Genomic DNA, 16,304 nt, shown 5'->3' on the forward strand with positions numbered 1-16,304 from the left:
ACCGACGTATTTGGTGTTTGTCGACATTCACCGGTAGAAAGTCAACAACCACCGATTTCGGTCTTTCGCCGTGACATATATATTATATGAAGAATAATGTATATCGTTACATTTTTTCACTAGTAGAGATCTTCCCTTATCAACCTGAAGTTTTTAATATTAAACCTTCGGCAATAATTGCCTCTTTTGTTAAGCTATAAAAGAAACTTTCAAATACATAATTCTTCTGTAATTTTAATAGATTGAGTTAAATCATCTTGAAACACTTATCCGAATTCTACAGTTGAAAAAAAAATAATTTGTTGGGAATCATATTTTTAGAAGATAGCTGCCTAAGGTGCTTGAATTTTTAAAGCTTTAAGCTATAAAAATTGCCAATTTAAATAATTAGTCAGCTGAAATTCAAATTACTTTTATTCAAAACTAAAATTCCATTTTTTTTTACAAACCAGCAAAATTATTTTAAACGTTGATTCCATCTAGGCTTAGCGACCTATCTGAGCTAACGCGGCTGGGAATTTAAAAAAAAAACTATTTAAGCATCTTCATTGTAAATTAAAATAACCTTAAATGTTATTTTTTTTCAAACCTGGTTCTATTTTTTATGGTAATTATGCTTACCATATTTTCTCTTAAAAAATTCTTTATTAACAAATTATAATATAAAGCTTTTTTTTCTTCGGGATAGATAAATTATCACGATGTCAATTAAATTAGGTAAAGTTAAGTATTTCCGCATCAGCACGCTGTGAGTCAGGGCAGGCACAATTTCGAGACCAACGGTGTGATTGTGGTTGTATGATAAGCATTGGGCAGAGGCCGTCTTTGACTTGAAGTTGGATAGACAAGCTTTTTAATAAAAAAAAAAAACAGAATAAAATTCATGAAAATGTTATTTTATTATTTAAAAAAAGCATGCAAATGATTCAACAATCTTGAGTAGTTGCAACTATGCTTTGACGACTGATTTTGTTGTTATCCAAAATTTTATAAACTTTGTTCTTTGTCTCCTCTTGTAAAGCTGCATCACGGGCAAGAATCCAGACGTATTCTGTAAAGAAAAAAATAAATAAATTACCCGAATTATTTTTCCGGAATTATATGGGGATTTCAAATCTGAAATTAGTTTTGTTCCTAAAACTAGAGAATTTTTAAAAATGACACTTTAAGTCTTAAAAGTTATATGTAACAATGGCTAAGTAAATGTTGCGATAAACTTCTAGAAGAGCTTGACTACGTCATCAAGATTAAAATTGCATAGAATATTTGCAATTGTCATCGTATGTGGCTAGGGGCGCTTCCCCTATTATGACCTGCTCAGAAGCGCATGAATAAGCAGTTCATAATAAGGAAGTGCCACCTAGTGGTGCGAAATTACCAAGCATAAGTTCCTGTGCAGTTTCAATCCTGATGATGTGCTGTAATTCCTCCAGAAGTTTTTCGCTATATTTTTGCGTCCTCCCTGCTATATTAAACATTCTTAAACTTGTGATTTTCGACAAAAAAATAGTTTAAATATATCATTTAAAAACTAATAGCATAACTTGGGGGGGGATCGATTTCAAATTTTAAAATGGCGAATTGAAAATATCCAAGAACTGTTAAAAAATCTCCTGCAAGGCAAGGAAAAAAAATGTTCCCCAATGTTAATCTTTCTAAATAAATTTATCTTACAAGTGTCTCCTATCAATCAAACTCAAATGACTATCAGTGAAAATTGTCAAAAAATGTTAAATGAAACGAAGGGGTGGAGACGGAGGAGAAAATTTTTAAATATGCTCTCAATGCTCTGAATTTAATTTTACCAAACAAACTGTTGGTGAACATTTGCTACAGTCGGCCGTTATTTTCGATATAAGTAAAATACAAGGTCATAATCCAATCAGAATTTTAGATATAAAATGAGCAGAATTTTAGATTCTCTATGAATTTGTTCTAACAAAATTATACCAATACAATTCTAAAATCACAGTTTTTGAAATATATTTAAATAGTATAAAGTTCTCTGTTCTTAGGATTTGATAAACATCTTTGTTTTTTACGATTAACGTTAGTACTTTTTAGCACCATTGACCATCCAAATAAGTTTTCATCAGTTTAAACTGTAGTAAAAAAATTAAAAAAATCTAAAAACTGAAATTTGTGTAGTTTTAAATTGTATGCTCAAAACAACAGATCGCAGAATTTCAATTCCTTAAAGTGTGCATTGAAAATCCATAGAAGCTATAAAAAATATTAAATAAAATTTAAAAGAATTAAAAATTAAAAAAAATTAAAAATTAAGAAAAATTAAAAATTAAAAAAAAAAATAAAAATTAATAAAAATTAAAAATTGCAAGATAAATTAATTAAAAATAAAAATAAGTTAATTGAAATGAAAATTAATGAATTAAAAATTAAAAAATAAATTAATTAAAAATTTAAAAAATATTTTTTCTTTTAATCTAATAATGCGACCCTTTTATTTTCTATATTTTTCTTAAGGTATTGTGCCACGGAAATAAATGTCATCGAAACTTTCACGAATACGAAAAAATTTTATAGAAAGCGCAAATTAAAAATTTAACCTAAAATCCAAGATAGCGAGAGTAAATAGCTCTTCATAGATCAATTAAACGCGAAGTGACTACAATAACTTTTCTTAAAACAATTTTAATTACCTCTTACGTCTTTAAAACAGTAAAACGATAATTATAAAGAAATCTTTTATAATTTCATCGCTTTATTACAAACCGTATGGTTAGTCTTCATTCAATGAACACTTCGACTAAACATAATTTCATATTTCTTTCTTCTTTTCTTCTTTTTTTTTGTCACGTGGATAGGACCTCCTCATATTGATAAGTTATTAGATTTGTATTTTTGTTCATAAATAAAGTTGTTTTTGTCGAATAGTATTTTTAAATTTTTGTTAAAATTCCTAAATTTTAAAATAATTTTTTTCCGACTCTCTTATTCAGTTTTGATGTCTTTTTACGAAAAAAAGTCATCATAAAAAGGATAAAAATATTTATTAAATTATTTTTGTCATAATTAGTATTAGTACTTTAGTAATTAGTATTATTATTAAAGACAAATTATAAAGTATTATCGAAGGAATAAACAATTACCGCTTTTCAATTGAAATTTCAGTTAATGTTTAATTTCGACTGATTATTTTTTAAAATAAACTTTCTTTAACTTTGTCTTTTCCTCTTCTTTTTTTTTTGACAAACACCTTCCTGAAATCGGATGAAAATTGAGCTCTTTTAAAAGGAAATGGTCTTGAACATTAAAGCAGATGAAAATAAGAACAAATTTAATTTTTTAAATAGTTTTAAAAGTTTAGATTTTTTTTGTATAGTACATATATACATTATATTACGTAAAAAAAATTAAAAAGGAGATTTATCTTACCTGCTTTAAACAGATTTAATGTAGTTACGCAGGAATAGACTACGGAATACTCTTCATAATCAGTGTCCAGCACCCAATAGTCTGCAGTGAATGGCACTTCAAAAAAAAAAAAAAAAAAATTATAAGCAACTGTTTTACGTTAAAAAATATGTCTATATACATAAAATCCAACAAAAACGTCCTAGGTTTCAAAGCCTTTAGTTTCCTGAAGACATATCAAGCGTAATAACATTACTTATCATGGAAATATAAAAAATATTTGAAAATGAGGTAATTTTTAAAATGTTTTCGTTGATTAATACAAATTAACCAATGAATGTGGCATGTTGCAATTAACGTGTATAAAATTTATTTTATGTTTATGCTGATTTCACCATGACAAACAGGTGGATTAGCTCTGCAAAGGTAGACCAATTTGCCGGTTCCTTAAAACTGTTTCTTTGAAGAATATTGTGATTTTTATTTGAGTCAACTCATTAACTAGCATAACATTTTAAATATACACTGTAAGCGTTTTGAGAAATCAGTGCACAACTTGACTTGCATTGTTCTGTCTACTTTCACTGGATATAAGGTATATGCTAATGTCATCATTATTTCAGTTGAATACAAATCAAAACTTCGTCAACTAAAACTGTCAGAAGGATTTACAAGTTTAGAATTCGAATAAATCAGAAGAGACAACAGTCTCAGAACTTGAAAACAACCAGACTCTAGACTCTTCAGAAGCTGAAGTAAATTGACTTTGTACTGGAATTGTTTTTGTTGAGCATTTTGATCATCGAAATTTTTTTTTTTACAATTCCTTTTATTTTGAAATTTAATTATTTGCGAATTTTCTTTAACTTTATTTTAGCCCTTGTTTTTAAATCATCAACAATTTTCCACGTTGAACTTGATTGCACACAACTTTACGAAAATCTTAACCTAACTTCGATGTCCAGTTTATATTTAATTTTTACGGTTTTAAAACCATGCTGTATAATTTTGTATAACTGTATAATTTTGTATTTAAGAATTTCTTATCACACCAGTCGTGAACGATTTCAAAACCGTAAGATAAAGAAATGTTCTAAATCGTAAATTTTACGTTTAATCCGATGGACAGACTGTTGCCGGTTATTTTGTTGTAATTTCAGAATGAAAATTTTAACATTGTAAATCAAAATTAAATACAATAACTATATTATCTGATAGAAGACTTCATACGCTTTGAAAATATACAAAATTGAAATGACAGTCGACATGTTTTAAGAGCATCAAAATAGGAGCCCATTTTCAAGACTTGACTGACGTGAAGGTAACATAACCACGCTTTCCAAGCTTCACTTGATTAAACATAACTTAACGTAACTAAAATCTTAACGTTACCCGATTTCGATGTCCAGTTTAAATTTCATTTTTTACGGTTTTAAAATAACCCTAGCTGTAATTGGTTACAAAACCGCATAGTTTTGTATTCACGTTTTTTTTCTCCATCGTACCAGTTATATGCGGTTTCAAACCAGTAAAAGTAAAAGATTGTCGCAAACCGTAAATTTTACATATAATCTGATGGTTATTTTACTGTAATTTTAGAATGAAAATCCTATAAATGAAAAACAAAATTAAATGCAATTTTTGTACTTACTTGAATCAAATTTTACTTTCAGTTTTGCTGGAACATTTTTGTTCGAGACAGTCGCCTTTCCTGAGATGGTTACTTTCTTTCCAGTTCTAGAGCAAGGAAAACATTTGCTATGTATTTCTTTTATATGAGTCGAAAAAACAGACAAAAAATGAGACTATGTATTTCTGATTATCCTTCCCCCAGAAAATACTTGTTTTCAAATTTAATGTTTTGATTGCACGATATTTTTCATTCATGCATGTTAAATTATTTTAATATTTTGCATATTTTGGACTATAATTAGAATATTTCTCAACTCATTTTCCTCCTCTGCCAATTTTCTATACCAAATCTAACTCATTTCTTTATTTTCTGTTGCACATCGAAAAAATTCTGTTAAAATTATCGTTCTGTGTGGTGATGATATTTCAAGTATTAAAAAAAGCTTTACTTCTGATATTAAAAACCAAATTATACGATAATTTTACCAATCATTTTGTTTTTAATTTTTCCGTTCACATAATAAGTTTACCAGAATTTCTTGTCTTCGAAATTATAGTTCGTGTTATTACAACGCATTCAGTAAACAAAAAAAAATTTAAAAGTAAATTTAACCAAATAAATAGCTTTTATGCTATGCTCTAAGGCAGGGGTCGCCAAACTTTTTTGATCATCGACCCCTATATAATTTTTCGAAATCTCCATCGACCCCCACAAAAGTAATTTTCTATTAATTAAAATAAACCTCTATTAGATACTGTGTTTGTACATTTATTTTATGATTTTGTACATTTATTAAAGTTATAGTACATTGTATAGCAATAGTTTTATGAAAAATATATTAATATTGATATTTAAATACCTTATTATTAAATAATAAGTAATTATGCATAAGTAGCTGTAATAAGTAAAGTAACTAGAGATTTACTGCTTCTTGATCAATGAGATGGGTGTGCCTGGTGTTTTTTGCAAGGTTCGCTATATTGGATTCAAAATTGGTCAATTTTAATTTTCGTCAAAATTAGTCAATTTTGTAATTTTCGTAAAAAAATACAAAGTGTGCTATAGTTTTGTCGCGGGCTGTACTAATCCATATTATTAATGCTTACCTTCTTCTTTGTGTGTTGATAATTAAAATTGATATCTAAACCAAACGAATGGTTTTATCGAAACAATAACTAATTATCCAAAACTATAAAAGTTTTAATAATGACACTGCAAATATTCAACACAGTTTGCAAAGATAGCTGAAACTGCGTATGGTATTTGCATTTGTAACGTCAATGCTCGTCACACGTGACATTTGGACAAGCGCACATATGCATAGGACTTATAAACTGCGCTGAGTTCGTGCCACTGCGCGGTGGTACGTAAATACTTGTTTAACCCCAATAAATATACGTTTATTAATTTATGTTTTATAAAGAAACTGATATTGAGTCAATTATAAAAAAAATTCGCAAATTTTACATACTTAATTAGGAATGTGTGATTTGCGTATTGAGAACTGTTTTTTTTTTCGACCCACAATCGACCCTTCGGATTCGGATCGACCCCCATTCGCCCCCCTGTCTCAGATCGACCCCCGCTTTTGTTAAATAGACCCCTGGGGGTCTATATAGACCACTTTGGCGACCTCTGCTCTAAGGCTTCACGATAAAATTACCAAATTTTACAGCATTTACCAAATTTTATCACTTATAATATATAACCATATTTTATTGTTAATTTTATCAAAATCATTACCAAAACGTTTCGGTGAAAATTAATGCGCTTTTTGGTGTTCTCACCGAGTCAGAAACGCAGTAAATTTTACCATATTCTGATAGTTTTGATCATACTTTTTCTCAATGTAAGATGACTTAAGGCCAAAGCCTTCTACACATCTAGCAAATTAAATTCTGCGATGAACCACAATATTGGTGCCCTGATTCATAAATCTGTACCGTAAATCAAATTATCGTATAATATTGATTCTATCTTAAATTATTATCAATTGAATCCGTATAAATTGCGTCAAGATTTAGATAGTTAAATTTGTACGATAATGTGGTTAAACTTGATACCATATTAAGGTTGTAGCAATTTTGATACTTTATTGTGATTTATCGCTCGCTAAAAATTTTAGCCATGTAGATTCTAACGATTTTAACAATTTTTTTAGGCAATAATTTCTAGCAAAAAGACGGCACTGGTTGCTTGATTTAAATAAAAATTGTAAAACGTTAGCTACCAAATGAAAAATATCTCTCCGGCTAAAGTTTTACGTTTTAAACGATTTTACATCGGAATAGATAAATTATGAATGCAACAAAACGGCATAACTGATAAGCATATTAAATATTTTTAATTTAAATCAGAAAAAATTTGATTGAATTGATTGTTTGAAACGCTGCTGAGATAAAACACTAAAAAGTTGAGAAAAAAAAATTTAAAATTTTGCAGTGGTTGTTCTACTTAAATAAAAATTACTTTTATATATATATATATATATATATAATTAAACAATCAATGAGTGTAACTTTCAACTTTCATAACTACTAAAACTTCAAGACACTGAAATAGAGTGTATTACAAGTAAAATTCGTGTAATTAGTTTCAAGGTTTCAATATAGTATTTATGATGATCTATTTTCAAAATTAATGGTGTTTGAATAATAATTCTCTTTTGCTTTATAATTTGATTTGCTTCCTTTCCATTTTAATCCTTTTTCAAATATTAATTTTGATTTTTTCGAGCAATTAAATAATTTTAAATTTTCATAAATTTCGAGCATAATAATAATAATAACGTTGATGATAATAATACAATCAAACCTATCTATAATGAATCCGTGATATAGTGAACACTTGGTTGTAGTGGATGTTTTCAGTAGTTCCGTCCGAATTGCTATTGAATTAATGTTGTTTCATACACTTACAGTGGACAGCTGTGTTTGTTCATTTATAGTGGACTCAAATTTCTTCCTTACATTTATTTAAAAAAATAATAAAACTTTACAATCTATGTGATAAGTTAAAAAGATATAATTATGACTTCTAATTAATTATGAAGTAATACTCAATATAAAGGAGTTTTTAAAATGAGTAATTGCGTTAGAAAGAATAATGCAAATGGTTCCAAAAAGAGGTGCATGGGAGAGAAAATTGATTACGCAGAAACCCCAACTTTTAATTGCATCTTTCTTTAAAATGATGGAAATCAAAAAGTTAAATATCTGAAAAATTCCAAAAAAGACGGAAATTGGTTAGATAATTAACTAAAAAATTCGTTATAGGAAGACAACCATTTCGTTATATGGAAAATATTTTGAATATTATTTAACGTTTTGATTAAAGATTTCAACAAAAAATTGAAGTAAGAAATTTTTATTATAGAGCAGTGGTTACCAACTGGCGACCCGTGAAGCTTTTTTTTTTGTGGCCGGCGAACTAAAATATATTATTAGTCATTTTTTGAGGACAATTTTCGTAAAAAACTCTATATGGGTTTAAAATGCTTTTCCTTCGTTAAAAAAACCTAATTTTTTCCTCACGTGAAATTTAACATACCAACGGTGCAAAGAAATTTATTTCTCAGGTTTTGCACCCGAGAAATTATTTATTCAAATATAAAAATAATCGTGTATGTTGCTCTTTTTTTATTTCTTTTCTTGTATTTTGTGAATTTAATTTAGCATGTGCGTTTCAGAAATTTTCTCGAAGAAATTCTCCGACTTAACTTTTTGAAACCACTCATTTTTGGCGAAATTAATTGCATTTGTAAATTTTGCGGCCAGAATTTTTTAATATGCAATGAAATATTTTAAAATAATTTCAGTCAGTTCAATACTTTTGTTTTGTACAACTTGAGAAAATTCTGACATTAATATTTAATGTACCTTCAAACATTAAAGAGTCCTATATAAAATTTTGACAAAGTTGCGGCCCGCCATTTGACTGGTGTTTTTAATTGCGGCCCCCTGCCTCATGCGAGTTGGAAACCCCTGTTAAAGGGAGACAATACTTGTTTAGTTTGTTATTAATCCAAAAAGTGAATTATGTACTATTTATTTTCAAACTACTGAATATTTTTTCAAAGATTTTGAATACATTGAACCATCGTGGACTTATTGCTAGGGCTGAAGAGTGTTCACTATAGCAGTGTTCGAAAGTAATAATAATAAGAAAGATAATTACAGTGTGCTGACTCCAGTGTTAACCACACGGATATAATCTTTTTCTGCTGTGTAATTTGCTTGGTTGCATTTTAATCCTGCTTCGAATACTGCTGGGTTTTTCTCGATCTCATACCAAACACCAACATACTGAAAGGAAATGTTATAATTAAAAAATATTTGAATTATATTCAGAACAGATTGCATTTATTTGATTAAAATAGCTATTTAGACTTTATTTTAAATTTTGACTGAATCAGTTACGTGATTATGATGGGTACTGTATCGGTCAAAATATAGTTATTGTAAGCAGGACGCTCGTTTTAAACGAAATTTAAATTAAACAAAAACAATTTTTATATTAATTATAATTATGCTAACAAAGGCATCATAATTAATAGAAACATCAATTATTTATATGCAGAGTAGGTATTTTAGTCAAGTTTTGTAAGAACTACAAAATAAAAATCACATAAAAAAATTTTTTAAGTCAGGTAACAAAAAATAAATAAATAAATAAGAGGAAAAAAAAATACAAAGCGAAAGTTTTTGAAATTTCGAACAGTATGAATTTTGTAAAGTGTTTATTTTAAGTCATCAGTCGAAACATAACCAGTTTTTTTAAATACCTTTCAAAATATGTATTTAAAAAACTATTTCAACGATATCATTTGTTTTTGTTTTATAATTTATTTTTATAAAGCACTTGTTTATTTAATAATTTAAATACGTGTTCATTAATAACCGTTACCCTAAACCTATTTCTAAATTAAAGATAATTTTTAGATTTATAGCCTGTAAAAATAATTTAAATCGTGGAAGCTTGTAAAGCCTAGACAATTTGATTGCGTGATTTTTAAAAATGTTTTCGAAGCTTTGAGACAATTCAGGAAATAAATAGGAGAAAACATGCATGCAACATAGTTTTCAAATGTTCTATTATGTTGCATATGAAGGAGGTTGACCTGCTTTATGACCCTTTTCTAAAACTATGGGTAGTTATGATAGCCTGACACATATGCTATGTCTATCATATAGTGATGTGTCTAGGTAGAACACACTTTGAGAAAAAAAAACATATTTTTAACTAACCAGCTTTTTGGGAAATTTTTTTCTAATGCTTGCTAAGTTTATGCTTCAATGCATTATTCTTTATTTTATTACTTTGATTTCGAATTATTTTCCACATCAATGCATGTAAATTATTCAAAAGTTTATATGTAACACCACTTTGTTTCAGATCTCTCGTGTTGAGTCTTTTAAAATGCTGGCAAAATTACCAAAAATTTAAAAAGCTTCAGTCTTTAATTGCCTACCTCTCTAAAATTGTTTTGCCAAAAGCATAGTTGTTGGAAGTCCTGCTTTTGATTACAGCGTTGGGTACCTATTTTCCCCTTTTTATCCATTCAATTAATTTCACATTGTCTTGATCACTAAAATTAAGGTAACTGGGAAAAAAGGTGAGGAAGGGGCATGTTTATTTTACTATATATGATCCTCAATCATGTTAAAAAGGTTATAGAAAATCACTGAAAATTTTTTTTAAAAAAAACTTCTCATTTTAATGGAAACTATAGAAAATTTTCGTAGTAACTTTGTTTGCTTAATGTGTCGGTGAAATTTAAAAGCATTGATTTTTAATAATTGTAATAATTAGTTGATTTTTTAACGTTGTTTAGCATTACACGAGTGTAGCTTTTACGTTAGAATTCGTGTATTTTTGATAAAACTTATACCATAGCTATTGAACATTTATTTCTTTATTTCTCTACGTATCCGTGTATCTTAATTATGATAAATGAATGATATTGATATATATATATATATATCATGGCATCCATAAACACAAAAAATTATGAAGAAATGAGGATACTCATTGCCGGTCTATAACGTACGTCGCATGACGATGAGAATTCTTTTTAATTCTTTTTGACAGTGAACAATGCGAATATAACATTAAAGAGAAACATTTATACAAACTTGGCTAGCGTCGAAGCCATCCTTTACTACAACTACGGGACATCCACCAGGACTGATTCTTTGTGCTGTCACACAGCTGATGACCACAGCTACCAACACAGCAGTGAGTTTCAACATTTTGGTAAGTAAAAGAAAAGGCAATTGCTGAAGTGTTATTCTGCGCGTTTATTAAATACAAAGTACTATCAATACAACAAAAGGTATTGTTATCTTTAAGGTTATTGTTACTCAGTGTTTACGAAAAAAAAAAGTTTAAAGATAAGAGTAGAACGGGTTATATCAGAAAAAAAAACTATTGAATTTTTCTGAAAAGTCATGTTTTCTAGATTGTTATATAAGCCAGCTGTTTACGTAACGTAAATATATAGAGATTAACTATTAGACATCTGTCACTTAAAAAAAAGTTTTAATGGAATGATAAAGCAAATTTTTCCTACATCTCAGTGTATCAATTTATTTTCTAAATTTAGTAACAGTTGCTTACAATAATTTTGTTTTACAATATGGTATTAATTACAAAATTATTTAGTAACAGCTGCTTATAATCATTTGTTTCTAAATAAAGAATAACTGACAAAAACATTTACTAATTAGGCCTTAAAATAATGACTAGTTTTTTTTGTTTTGTTGACTTTCCTTGAGAAGAGTCAGAAAAAAAAGTGGCGACTTATATAAACAAAAGGGTCACTTTTTCCCATCGTTTTTTTATAAAATCTTTTAGTAATAAAAGTACATCATTGTAGAATGAGACTCTGAAAAACAGAATTTTCATTAAAATTCATTAGTCACTATTCATTTATCCATGATTGATTGATGAATCCATTAATTTGTGATGAAAGGAACAATTCACATATTTCATAGTTGTAATGCATACATTAAATGTATTTTGCCTACCCAAATATTTTTACATTGAGTTCTTTAAAGTCAGTATGTTTAACTAAATTTCGTCCTATATCTATATTACTTTCATTGTTGAATTGGATTTTTGTAGCCGTAGATTATTTCTTACAAGAATTTTGTTTTAAAAATAAAATTCAGTCTAAGTATGAAAAAAAAGTCCGCTAGAAGGGGAAAGGTCCGGTTACCGACTAGTTAGCTTTGATGAAAAAGTGGCTATTAAGTCATTAGTCTACGGTCTCTGGCTACTAACTGAAAATTTGAATTTTCAGGCCAATTAGTAAAAACTACTCAGTATAATTGTTACGCAATCAGTGTAACAGTTATATAACAAGTTATTGGTAAATATTAACAATAAAAAAAGTATATGTTGTACACAATTCTAAGAAATTGTGTCATTATATACATCATTGTTTTTCCAATTGAAATTAAAAGCAGTCAAAATGACTTCCCTAGGCAATCTAGTGTTTATTTCAATTAGAAAAACAATGATGTATATAATGACGCAATTTCATAGAATTTTGTACAACATATAATTTTTTTATTGTTAATATTTACCAATAACTTGTTATACAACTGTAAGTAATATAAAAAATATAAAAAATTTATTTTAAGCAAATTTCTTTAAGCATTATTTATTCTTTTACAATCCAGTCATTTTTACTGTTTTTGGGCAATATAGGTATATACTAAGTTTCAGTCTTTCTTGTATTAAAAGCTGTCAAAATGACTTCCTTAGGCAATCTAGTGTTAATGGCCAAAAGCATTAATTATATTAAGCTTAACTTTTATTCTTTATGTCCTAGAGATTGATTTTAGAAAGGTTAAAAGATATTTCTGTGTATGGTGCGGTTATGCATATGAAAATTCTAGAAGTTTGTTAAATTCCTATAGGAAAACAATATTAAGGAACGATTCTATGTCATACTGTCATCCTCAGTAATAATGTGGGTCTCACTATATATTGTCCCTGAAACTTCGTTTGATGAGCTTGGTGCCAAATGCCGTTTTAATGATTTTAAAAATGTTAGTTTTAAAAAATATCCTAGCAGTAATTACTGCAAATTGTTTTTGTGTGCTTATATTATTTTTACCCTGTTTTTTCCTACAAGTGATTCAAAAGATTTCCTACAAGTTTTTTCCTACAAGTGATTCAAAAGTGTTTCTGTTTTTTTTTTAGCTTAAACATGTAATAAGGAAATGTGCATGCTTTTATTTACTCCATTTTTGACAGGGATTCTGAAAATATATATATTAATGGTGGTGATTACAGAACACTTTGAAGGGACTGTTCATTAGTGATGCCACACGTTCTTCAATATTTTTGATCCCTTTCTCTTCTTTGTCACAAAATGTTCCTTTCCCTCGTATTTCCACCTTTGTGTCACATACCACGCAAAATTTGAGATCTATACATTATAGATCATGTTTCAGATCTTATTTTTAAATTTTATCTGTTTGTTTGAATGACATTTTTGAGCTTAAAAATAATGATTATATGAGTACTTATTTTTGCATGAAATAAGAATAAGGCTTACAACAAAAAACATTGCATATAATTAATGTGCAAGATTAATAAGATATTGTTATAAAAGAGCAATTGAAAACAGCAATATTTTAGAGCTTTCAGTGGAATTCGCATTATTTTATTACTATTATCATTATTACTATTATTGTTATTACTACTATTATTATTATTACTATTATTATTATTACTATTATTGTTATTACTACTATTATTATTATTACTATTATTATTATTACTATTATTGTTATTACTACTATTATTATTATTACTATTATTATTATTACTATTAAAGTAATGCATTCCTGCAAGAGCTCTTTGTAGGAGACATCATGAAGACTAAGGCTCCACAATTTTTTGAGCAACGGCATGATTGTGACAATGTGGTCAGTCTATGTGTACAGACCGTCTTTAATTCTCTGAAAAGCCAGCACCCTTCGATCTGAAGCTGGATGGGTTTCAAGTTATTATTGGAGATTGAACCCGGTCCATCACAGTGAAAGTTGAGTGTCCTAACCACAGAGCTATTGTGGCTCATTGCTACTTTCCTTGTTATTGGTACTTTTACTTGCTTTTCCTTCAGCGGTTGTATTTTGAGTAAAATTCCTGAGAACGTTTCCTTTTAATTTTAAACTTTTAATTAAGACTAATTTAAATCCTAAAAGTTTATTTATTTTAGTACAATACAAAATCAACGAGAGTATATAAATCACCAGAAGAAAACTGCACTTTTATCATTTTAAATTATACTTAAAATGAAAAATATTTTTAAAAAATAATAGGAAAATATTTTTGATTGATGGAACTGATTTTTATTTTAGATGTTCGATGTCTCACTATAGTTACCCCTACTTTCCCCCATGATACAAACTGTCACAAATCCCCTTTCCCCTAAGCGTGACATCATCTATGGGCGAGTCCATATGTAATGATTTGAACTTAAATGTTCAATTGGGTAATCAATCAGTATAATAATTCTTAAAAATAACATGTTTCATATAAAGCTTTTAGAATTTGTATCAAATCAAAATTGCTTCGATTTAAAAATAAAGTTTAAATTCCAATAGAAATATTTGAATTTTTACTTTTCTTTAAACTTTATTTAAAGTATTTTTCACAAAAAAAAATTTAATTTAGTTAAATGCATCGACCGTTTCTCAAAAAAAAGTTTCTATTTTTAAGGCATTATTTTCTGCTATAATCAGGGAAAATGAAATTTTTTTCCATCTGTTGTTTTCGGAGTCAAAATATGATCTCACGCCTTATGTGTTTGAAGTATGAGTCATATTGATTGAGATGAAGGTTTTTCTTACAAAAATAAAATAGTAATAAAAAAGTATTCCAGAACTTTTAATCTTTGATAGAAAATTAGAAAAATGTCAAAATTTTTTTTTCCCAATTGTTTCACTGTTTCATTGTTACAAAGTTCACGGAGCATACAATGTGAAAACTTTTGTACTAGTTCATATAAAGTTCATTACATTAGAAAATAGATTTACTGTACTGGAAAACTGAATTTCTGATGTAAAATATTTAATGTAATCAAACGAGAGAAACTTTGCTAGATTTAACACTTTTTCAGTATATAATCAATATTCTCAGTATTAAATTATTTTAGTAATTTCAGTATCAATAAATATTTTCAAACATGTATTGAAATGGCGTGTAAACGCACCATTTCAATAAATATTTTTTATTAACACTGTGAATTTTTGTTGTTGCTATTTTCAAGAGTTCTGAAGACATGTATAAAATGTTAGTAACTCAGTTAGAGCAACGGCTTTCTATTGAGAATTTTTTAAACTATTAAGTCTAGTCTTTTTTCTTTTTTAACTTGTAACGGTTATGAACGAATTCGACTTTTTGAAATAGTATAATTGTTCCATTTGATATTAATCATTTCATTTTATGATGGATAAAAGTTGCAATTTCTGTAAATAAAATAAAAAGATAATAAATATCATAAAAGACTAGAGTTAACCTAAATGATTTGTCCATTGATTTGGCCAATAGTCCATCATATACCATTTTATTTATTTAAATAAAATATTATTTTTCAGACAATGAACTTTTTTAGAGCCTTAATGAATGCATTTAAGCATTTTTCAATGAAAATAATGCCACATTTTATAAAAATTCTATTCCCTGCCTTAAAATGGTTTAAGTTGCAAATTACGATAGGCTATTAGAATTCTAAATTCAAAATGCTTAACAAGACAATGAAATGCTACAATAAGTATCAAAAACTTGGTGTGGAATGCTCTTCAATTCAATGGCTTAATTTCAGATATTGCATAAAAAATTAAAAATAGGTACACAAAGAAGAACGTTTTGTATTTTATACAAACAAAATGAGTTGAATCGTGGTGGCTCAGGGAATAGAGCGCTCTTCTCCCAATGTGATGACCCTGGTTCAAATACCAGCGATGGCTGGTCAATACGAATTTTTCTCCCGATTTGCACTGGCGTAAAACATCCTCATTGGTAGACAGATCATGGAATTGAATTCCCTTGCCATCAGGCTTAATGTTGGTTGCTTTCTAGGCTTTTTTCTCCGTGTAACACAAATGCGCTTAGTTCCATAAAAAAAAAAAAACTCCTCTCGAAGGCTAAATTGTCCCAATGATTTATCCAGTAGTGTACTTGTCTTCTAGGTTGGGTTTTAAATTACAAGGATATGGAGTTGAACATTGATAGTTGCCAATAAAGAAAACGTTCAACACCGGTTATAAAATTTAAA

The 16,304-nt window shown here is 28.1% G+C and overlaps 1 protein-coding gene across 1 annotated transcript; it reads right to left on the reverse strand.

The window, feature by feature from the left end:
* Positions 1 to 880: 880 nt before the first annotated feature.
* Positions 881 to 11,449, reverse strand: LOC107442678 (apolipoprotein D). The gene is made up of 5 exons (XM_016056305.5): positions 11,143 to 11,449; positions 9,185 to 9,312; positions 5,027 to 5,112; positions 3,397 to 3,492; positions 881 to 1,051 (listed from the first exon to the last, which is right to left on the reverse strand). Exons 1-5 carry the CDS (start codon positions 11,257 to 11,259, stop codon positions 927 to 929), a joined length of 552 nt encoding a protein of 183 aa, XP_015911791.3. The 5' UTR covers positions 11,260 to 11,449; the 3' UTR covers positions 881 to 926.
* Positions 11,450 to 16,304: the final 4,855 nt, after the last annotated feature.

Source organism: Parasteatoda tepidariorum, chromosome 2 (assembly GCF_982258835.1).
Source record: "Parasteatoda tepidariorum strain Cologne lab strain chromosome 2, Ptep-v5.0, whole genome shotgun sequence".
Taxonomy (NCBI): Eukaryota; Metazoa; Arthropoda; class Arachnida; order Araneae; family Theridiidae; genus Parasteatoda; species Parasteatoda tepidariorum.